General features: G+C 38.7%; 1 protein-coding gene across 1 annotated transcript in view; it reads right to left on the bottom strand.

Moving 5' to 3' along the window:
- CFAP70 (cilia and flagella associated protein 70) overlaps positions 1 to 10,302 on the bottom strand; it is a 131,531-nt gene that overhangs the window by 27,658 nt on the left and 93,571 nt on the right. The window contains 1 exon segment of the mRNA XM_007940709.1: positions 622 to 771. Within this exon segment, the coding sequence (XP_007938900.1) occupies positions 622 to 771 (150 nt within the window).

Genomic DNA, 10,302 nt, shown 5'->3' with positions numbered 1-10,302 from the left:
TTATATATGGAGGGAAACTTTCTTTGTTGGTTGCCAGGGTTGGGAGGGGAGGGGAAGGAACACTGCAAAAAAAAAAAAAAAATGCACTGACCTATATCACTTTAGTTTTGTGTATTTCACTGTACATAAATTATATTTCAATAAAATGCCTTGAAAAAATAATTAAAAATGAAAGAGATTATAATCTAGAAAGAAATAGCTGCTCTACAGCAATGGTCCTTAAAGAAGAGCTCTCAGAGGTTCTACAAAGTAAATTTACTGGTGGTCCTAAGTGCAAATCACAAATAGATGAAAGGGGTTTTTATAAAGTATTCAAATCTCTCTGTATATGAAACAATTTGTAGATATTTTAAAACAGTAGAATCATGGTTAGAAAATCATAGGTCTGTGGTTGGCTACTTTTGGGAGCTAAATATCAATCCTTGTTTGCTGAAAGTGTTCCATCACTGAGTTTGAATTTCATAGCCTAGCCTAATCTGAAGGAAACTATGCAATACAGCAAAAAAACCAATCAACTTCTAACAAGTCAGACTGTCTCTATGGTATTTGTAAGAGTTTCAACCGTGTCTAATTTGTTTATGACATGTCCCTTTTTAAGAAGAAATCTTCATTCCTAATCACCTTTCTTTGCTGGTATCTCCTTGAGGAATGTGGTGGATAGTTTTTGGCTAGAACTTGGATACTGAAACTGTTCTTGCGACTCACAATGCAGTTTGGAGGATTCTTCAAGAAATTCATCTAGAATGGATAGCGTAGTTTCTCCTCCAGGTGCTGGTCCTAGATTAAATTTTAGTGACAATAAAAAAAGCCTACATTACATTAGATATTAAAAAGTTATTTCAGAAGCAATATAATTAATTTAAAAAGTGTAAGAAATATATTCCCTAAATATTTCATGAAGGGCCAGTACTTTGCTAAACTTGTTTATATTTCTGAATGATTTAAAAACTGTAAGCTAAATTAAACTGACAGCATAGCTTATGTCATGATGGCCCCAGTACAGCCCTCTTGCTAGCCCAAGTCATGATAATGTCAAACAGATACCTATTTGTGTTGAAGTGAATTAACAGAACTCTTCTAGCCATGGTCTTTGGGACTCCCACCTCAGATGATGGTGGGATTATGCAAATGTGAGGTGTTTATGGTCCACCAAAGGGATTAGATAGCTTCCTAATAATGTAAATAAAGTACATGGTACCTTTGTGTGGGAGGGACCATGCAAATAAGATGTATGGAACCCTAACGTGGTGATAGATCAGTTTTACCATCTCACTACAAGAGCCATATTAAATAATTCAATGTACCACTGGGGCTACTGCAATGAATTATGAACCCAGCAGAAAAGTAGAGAGCACCATGGGAGGGATGGTTGGTGTCAGAACTGGTTAAAAGGTTGGAGGGTAGTGGCATGTCTGACTTCTGCCTCGTAGGAACCAGCCTTAGAATTCATCTTGATTCTCTCTCCCTGCTATGAAGTTAGAGGAGGTCAGAAGAAGCTGCCCCCATGCTATTTTTGCACCACTGTAAAAGTTACTTGCTAAACCCAGAATCTCAAGAATCTAGATGAGAAGATTAATATATTGTATATATAGATAACATTAAATTAATATATTAATATATTGTAATATATAGGATAGCATTAAAGCTCCTAAAGGTCAGTGATACTAGTCATCTTATCTAAGTGTTTAGAAATAATAAAAATAATATAAATAGCTACATTTGAGGATGACTATATGTCAGCACTTGACTGCTAACCAGAAGGCTGGCGGTTCAAACCCACCAGCCACTCCTTGGAAGGAAGGCTGGGTAATCCTACTTCCGTAGTGATACTGCCTCAGAAACCCAAGGAGAGGTTGCTATGAGTCGGGGCCGACTCGATGGCAAATAACAACAACGTATGTCAGGTATTATGCTAAGGACTTTAATGTACAATCTCATTTCTCACAATAACATTATGAGATATTATTTTTGCTATGCTTCTTTTAAACAAGTGAATCATAGATGAAGTTAATTTGATTAAGATCTTAAACATGTCTCTAAAATAAACAAATGTTTAATGAATAAAATGAGAACAATGGCCAGCAGGAAGTAAGTGTCAGCTGGCTACAAATCGATAGTGGTCACTTTCAACTAGGGTAAAAGGTTTGACTTTGTAAAACAAGTAGGATTTGAAAGGAGGGACATTCAAGGCTGGGGACATGTAATTGACAGAGCATGGAAGTGGTGAACTGATTATTTTAAAGGGTATTGAGAATTATAACAGAGAAAATTAAGGGAAAGGCAGGTTGGGGCCAGACTATATTTGTAATTAGAATTTTCCTCCTATAAACCAGAGAAGAAAGGTAGGTAACCTGGGAAAATTTTGAATGAAGAATTAGACAATGAAAGTGATAATTTAGGAGAATTAATATAACAGTGCTATGTAGCAAGGGAGCTCTGGGAGCATAGTGCCTAAGGCACCTGACTGCTAACTAGAAGGCTGGCGGTTCACACCCACCAGCCACTCCTCAGAAGGAAGGTTGGGCAATCTACTTCCGTAGTGATACTGCCTCAGAAACCCAAGGAGGGGTGGCTATGAGTTGGGTCCGACTCGATGGCACATAACAACAACAACAACAACATGTAGCAAGGAGACGGAGACGGAGACAGAGACAGAGGAGTCTTTTATACGGCTGCTACTTAAAAAAGAAAAAAAAAAAAAACCAACCACCAAATTTACTCCCATCAAGTCAATTCTGACTGATAGTGACACCCATTGGGTTTCTAAGGCTGTATATCTTTACGGAAGCAGACTGCCTCATCTTTCTTCCTTGGAGCAGCTGGTGGGTTCAAACCACTGACTTTTTGGCTAGCAGCCAAATGCCTTAAACACTGCACCATCAGAGCTCCTTTTAAGGCTGCTACAGCAGTCTAGATATCTGGTAAGGGAGAGTAGTGGATATCTAACGGGAAGATACAAGGAGCATTTTGAAAGAGAACCAAATGGTCTTGGGAATAAACCTCATATAGGGGGTAGTTGTTGTTGTTGTTGTTATATGCCGTCGAGTTGGACCCGACTCATAGCGACCCCTCCTTGAGTTAGATGGCCCAACCTTCCTTCTGAGGAGTGGCTGGTGGGTTTGAACAGCCAGCCTTCTTATTACCAGTCAGGTGCCTTAGGCACTATGCTACCAGAGCTCCTATAGGAGGTAGAGGAAAGCTTAATCAAGAAAGGAAAAGGAAGCATGGATGTCTCTGAGATTATGAGTTTGAGTGCCTAATATAATGATGAGGAGTTAACTCAGTAGATGAAGAGCTGAGTTTCCCAGTGGACCTTCCAGGTGCTAGTTTCTGTCAAAGTTAAAGACAGAAAGCTTGAGAGCTATATGCAGTGAGAATGGAAACTGTGAGAGTAGGCGAGCTCTTAGAAAGGAAGGCTGTGTTATAGAGAAGTGAGTATATCTAGTGAATGAGACTAGGAAAACAGGCTAGAAAAGGAAACCAGTAAGGTTGGAGATGTAGGAGGCAATTCAGACTGGATTTTAGGAAAGAGTGGATAAAATCTACAGTTTGTAACTGCCAATCTTCTTGCTGTTGTTGTTGTTGTTAGGTGCCATGAAGTTGGCTCTGACTCATAGAGACCTGATGCACCACAGAACGAAACACTGCCCGGTCCTACACCAGCCTAACAATCTTTGCTATACCTGAGCCCTTCGTTACAGCCACTGTGTCAATCCATCTTGTTGAGGGTCTTCCCCTTTTTTGCTGACCCTCCACTTAACTAAGCATGATATCCTTCTCCAGGATATGGTTCCTTCTAACAACCTGACCAAAATAGGTGAGACAGTCTGGTCATTCTTGCTTTAAGAGCATTCCAGCTGCACTTCTTCCTGGACAGATTTTTCTTTCTTTTGGCAGTCCATGGTACTTTCAGTATTCTTCACCAACATCACAACTCAAAAGCATCAACTCTTATTCACTGTCCAGCTATCACATACATATGAGGCTATTAAAAATACCATGGCTTGGGTCAGGCATACCTCGGCCTTCAAAGAGATATCTTTGCTCCTCAGCACTTTAAAGAACTCTTTTGCAGCAGATTTGCCAAGTACAATATGTCATGTGATTTCTTGACTGCTGCTTCCATTGGTGTTGACTGCAGAACCAAGTAATATGAAATCTTTGACAACTTCAATCTTTTCTCCTTTTATCATGATGCTGCCTTTTGATCCAGTTGTGAGGATTCTCTTTTTATGTTCAGGTGCAATCTATACTGCAGACTGTAATCTCTAATCTTCATCAGTAAGTGCTTCAAATAATCTTCACTTTCAGCAAGCAAGGTTGTGTCATCTGCATATCACAGGTTGTTAATGAGTCTTCCTCCACCCTGATGCTGTATTTTTCTTCATGTAGTCTAGCTTGTTGGATTATTTGCTCAGCATACAGATTGAATAAGTATGGTGAAAGGATACAACCCTGACACACTCCCTTTCTGATTTTAAACCATGCAGTGTCCCTTTTTGCAGCCTCCTGAACTACGTACAAGTTCCTTATGAGCACGATTAAATGTTCTGGAATTCCCATTCTTCTCAATGTTATCCACAATTTGTTATGATCCATACATATGAACTTCTTTGCACAGTCAATAAAATACAAGTAAACATGTTTGTGGTATTCTTTGCTTTCGGTCAAGATCTATCTGACATTAGCAATGATATCCCTCATTCCACATCCTCTTCTGAATCCAGCTTGCATTTCTGGAAGTTATATCTACTATCTGTCAATATACTACTACAAGCTATTAATGATATTGTCTGATAACTTCCACAAATGGAAGAAATGACAAGATAAAAGAGCTAAGCAAAAGATTTCAAAGAGTACCTCGAGCAGACATAGCCAATTATTATAATGAAAGGTGCCAAGATTTGGAGTTAGAAAACCAAAAGGGAAGAATATGCTCCATATTTCTCAAGCTGAAAGAAGTGAGGAAAAAATTGAAGTCTCAAATTGCAATACTGAAAGATTCAATGGGCAATATGTTAAATGATGCAGGAAACATCAAAAGAAGGTGGATGGAATACACAGTCACTATACCAAAAAGAATTGGTAGACGATCATCCATTTCATGAGGTGGCATATGATCAAGAACCAATGGTACTGAAGGAAGAAGTCAAAGTGGCACTGAAAGAATTGGCAAAAAACAAAGCTCCAGGAACTGATGGAATACCCACTGAAATGTTTCAAAAAAACGATGCCACGCTGGAGGCACTCACTCAACTATGTCAAGAGACTTGGAAGACCACTACTTGGACAACTGACTGGAAGAGATGCATATTTGTACCCATTCCAAAGAAAGGTGATCCCACAGAATATGGATATTATTGAACAATATTATTGATATCATGCACAAGTAAAATCTTACTGAAGATAATTAAAAAATGGTTGCAACAATACATTGACAAAGAACTTCCAGAAATGCAAGCTTGATTCGAAGGGCATGTGGAGTGAGGGATATCATAGCTGATGTCAGATGGATCTTGGCTCAAAGCAAAGAATACCAGAAAGATGTTTACTTGTGTTTTATTGACCTTGCAAAGGCATTAGATTATGTGAATCATAACAATTTATGAATAACATTCAGAATGTTATCCATATAATTAAGTGTTCTGGGAATTCCAAAACACTTAATTATACTCATGAGGAACCTGTACATAGACCAAGAGGCTGTTGTTCAAACACAACAAGGGGATACTGCATGGTTTAAAATCAGGAGGGGAGTGCATCAGGATTGTATCTTTTTACCATACTTATTCAATCTATATGTTGAGCAAATAATCTGAGAAGCTGGACTATAAGAAGAAGAATGTGGCATCAGAATTGGAGGAAGGCTCATTAACAACTAGAGATACGCAGATGACACAACTTTGCTTGCTGAAAGTGAGGATGACTTGGAGCACTTAGTGATGAAGACTGAAGAATACAGTCTGCAGTATGGATTACACCATAATATAAAGAAAACAAAAATCCTCACAACTGGACCAATAAGCAGCATCACCATGAATGGAGAAAAGATTGAAGTTGCCAAAGAGTTCAAATTACTTGGTTCTACAATCAACATCAATGGAAGCGGCAGTCAAGACATCAAAAGATGTATTGCACTGACAAATCTGTTGCAAAAGACCTCTTTCAAGTGCTGAAGAGCAAAGATATCTCCTTGAAGACTAAGATGCACCTAACCCAAGCCACAGTATTTTCAATTGCCTCATATGCATGTGAGAGCTGGACAACGAATACGGAAGACCGAAGAAGAGTTGATGCTTTTGAGTTGTGGTGTTGGTGAAGAATGATGAAAGTACCGTGGACTGCTGAATGAAGTAACAAATCTGTCCTGGAAGAAGTGCAGCCAGAATGCTGCTTGGAAGCGAGAGCGAGAATGGCCAGAGTTTGTCTCACCTACTTTGGTCATATTGACAGAAGGGACCATTCTATGGAGAAGGATGTCATGCTTGGTAAAGCGGAGGGTCAACAAAATAGGGGAAAGCCCTCAACAAGATGGATTGACACAGTGGTTGTAGCGATGAGCTCAGGTATAAGAGGAATCAGGAGGTTAGCACAAGACCAGGCTGTGTTTTATTCTGTTGTTCATAAGGCTGCTGTGAGTTGGAGACGACTCAATGGCATATAACAACAACAACAACATACCATTCTGTATTTCCAAAAGCCATATATGAGAGTTCCAGTAACTCCACATCCTTGACATAACTTGGCATCATCAATTTTCTTAATTTTAGCTGTTCTATTGGTGTATTCCCACCACTCATTTGTCAGTTTGTCATACTTTGGTGGTTTGTGTTTTGCTGTGATGTAGGAAGCTACGCCACCAGTATTTCATGTACTAGCAGAGTCACCCATGATGGATAGGTTTCAGTGGAGCTTCCAGATTAAGACAGACTAGGAAGAATTGAACAAGGTCCACTTCTGAAAAAAATAGGCCACTGAATACCTTATGAATAGCAGTGACACACTGGTCTGATATATTGAAGGAAGATGAGCCCCTCTGGTTGGAAGGCACTCAAGACACTACTGGGAGAGAGCTGCCTCCTCAAAGCAGAAATTACCTTAATGATGATGTTGTAGTTGTTAGGTGCTATCAAGTTGGCTCTAACTCACAGCAACCCTATGTACAACAAAACGAAATACTGCACCATCCTCATAATCCTTGCTATCATTGCAGCCAATGTGTCAATCCATTTCTTTGAATGCCTTCCTTAATGATGTAGATGGAGTAAAAGCTTTCAGGACCTTCATTTGCTGATGTGGCATGACTCAAAATAAGAAGAAACAGCTGCAAACACCCATTAATAATAAAAACGTGGAATGTATGAAGTATGAATCTAGGAAAATTTGGAGTTGTCAAAAATGAAATAGAATGCATAAAGATCTATATCCTAGGAATTAGTGAGCTGAAATGGACTGGTATTGGCTATTTTGTATTGGACAATCACACTACGCCAGGAATGACAAACTGAAGAGGAATGGTGTCAGATTCATCATCAAAAAGAACATCTCAAGATCTACCCTGAAGTACAATGCTGTCAGTGGTAAGTTAATATTCATATGCCTACAAGAAGACCAGTCAATATGACTATTATTCAAATTTACACATAAACCACTATAGCCAAAGATTAAAAAAAAAAAAATCTGAAGTTTTTTTTTACCAACCTCTGTAGTATGAAACTGACCAAACATGCAATCAAGATGTATTGATAATTATAGGTGATTGGAATGCGAAAGTTGGAAACAAAGAAGAAGTATCAGTAGTTGGAACTAATTTTATCCGTAACAAATTATGGATAACATTGCAAAGAACGGGAATTCCAGAACACTTAACTGTGCCCAAAGGAGCCTATACACAAACAAAGAGGCGACAACAGACAGATACAAACAGAACAAGGGGATACTGCATGGTTTTAAATTAGGAAGAGTGTGTCTTATGATTGTATCTTTTCACCATACTTATTTAATCTGTATATTGAGCAAATAATTTGAGAAGCTGGACTATATGAAGAAGAAGGCCATATATGGATTGGAGGAAGACTCAGTAACAATCTATGATATACAGATGACATAGCCTTGCTTGCTGAAAGTGAAGAAGACTTACTTACTGATGAAGATCAAAGCCTTCAGTATGAATTACACTTCAACATAAAGAACATAAATATCATCATACCTGGACAAATAAGAAACATCATGCTAAGGAGAGATAAGACAAGTTGTCAAAGATTTCATTTTACTTGCATCTACAATAAACAATGTCAAGAAATCAAACAATATATTGCATTGGGCAAATCTGCTGTGAAAGACCTCTTTAAAGTGTTAAAGAGCAAAGATGTCACTCTGAAGACTAAGGTGCACCTGAGAGAAGCCATGGTATTTGCAATAGCTTCATATGAATATTAGAACTGGACAATGAATAAGGAAAACTGAAGAAAAACTGATGCATTTAAATTGTGGTGTTGGCAAAGAATACCAAACGTACTATGGACTACTAGAAGAACAATTCTGTCTTAGAGGAAATACAGCTAGAATGCTTCATAGAAGTAAGAATGGCTAGACTTCATCTCTTGTTCTTTGGTCATACTGTCTGAAGAGACCAGTACCTGGAAAAGGTAAAGTAGAGCATCAACCTCAAAGGGGAAGACCCTCAGCAAGATGGATGACAAGAGTGGCTGCGACGATGGGCTCAAGCATGGCAATGATTGTTAGCATGGAGGACGACTGGGCAGTATTTTGTTTTGCTGTACATAGGGGCTGCTATGAGTTGGAACCAACTTGACTACATCTGACAACAACAACAGTGGTATATTCCACCATCCATCAGTTTGTCATAGGATAGTGGCTTACGTGTTGTTGTGATGCTGGAAGCTATGCCACTAGTATTTCAAATACTAACAGGGTCAAAAGAACTAGATGGTGCCTGGCTACCACTGTCAACTACTCGGAGGGGGAATCTATGTAGGAGATCCTGGATAGAGTGGGAGAACTATGTAGAACAAAACTCAAAATCATTAGGAAAAAAAAGGAAAAGGGACCAGGTTTGCTGGTCTGATAGAGCCTGATGGAACCCCTGAGACTACGGCCCCTAGCTGCCCTTCAGGTCTGTAATTGAACCCATTCCTGTGGCTTCCAGCCAAACAAAAGACAGGCATATGAGGTGAACATTTACACTAGGTAGATACACTCCTCAGAGAGAACAATCATGGGAGAATAGAAGGGCTGTGTATGCACAGGGACATAGCTCAGGGGCCAGGACTGCATGGAGGGAGGACACAGGGAAGAGGTAACTATGAGGAGGAAGTGGGAGGGGAGCTATTGCACTGTGGTGAATTGTAGTCAATGTCATGAGATAAAGTGTATGTGAACTGCTGTATGGAAAGTGAATTTGCTCTGTAAACTTTCACCCAAATCACAATTAAAAAAAAAACAAACCTAAGAGGGTCACCTAAGGTGAACAGATTGCAGTGAAGCTTCCAGACTATGACAGACTAGTTAGAAAAGCCTGGTGATCTACTTACAAAAATTAATCTATGAAAAACCTAATGGATCACAACAGAATACTGTCTGATATCATGCTGGAATATGAGCCCCTTAGGTTGAAAAGCACTCAACATATACAGTGGCTTCAACAATGGACTTGCACATACCAACAACTGTGACAATGACACAGGTCCAGGCAACATATCATTCTTTTGTGTCTGAAGTTGCTATGAGTCAGAGCCGACGCAATGGCAATTACCAACAGTGATAAACTACAACATGAAACCAATTTTATGAATCTACTTGTATATATTGTCTTTTATACATGTTGCTGAAATCTATTGGCTAATATTTTGTTAAAATTTTTTGTGTGTAGGTTCATGACAGTTATTGGTATGTACTCTTCTTGGATGTCTTTGTCTGGTTTTGGTATCAGGGTAATACTGTTCTCAAAATTAGTTGGAAAATACTCCCTTCTTTATTTTCTGAGATTGTATGGTAGGATTGGTATTATTTCTTTCTTATGTTTGATAGAATTCACCAATGAAGCCTTTTGGGTTTGGAGTTTTCATTGTGAGAAGGTTTTTAATTTCACATTTAACTTCCTTAGAAGATATATTTTAGACATATTTTCTGGTTCTTCATAAGTAAGCTTTGTCAGTTTGCGTGGTTCAAGGAATGTGTCAATTTTATCTAAGTTGTTGAATTTATTGACATTTTAGTCATAACTTCCTGTGTTAAACTGGGTTCTCTACAGAAACAAAAACCAGCAAAGCTTTTATATAT

Source organism: Orycteropus afer, unplaced genomic scaffold (genome assembly GCF_000298275.1).
Source record: "Orycteropus afer afer isolate SDZICR_OR568_19922 unplaced genomic scaffold, OryAfe1.0 scaffold00070, whole genome shotgun sequence".
NCBI lineage: Eukaryota > Metazoa > Chordata > Mammalia > Tubulidentata > Orycteropodidae > Orycteropus > Orycteropus afer.
Note: the sequence above shows the minus strand (reverse complement) of the source record. Positions and strands in the feature narration are given on the sequence as shown.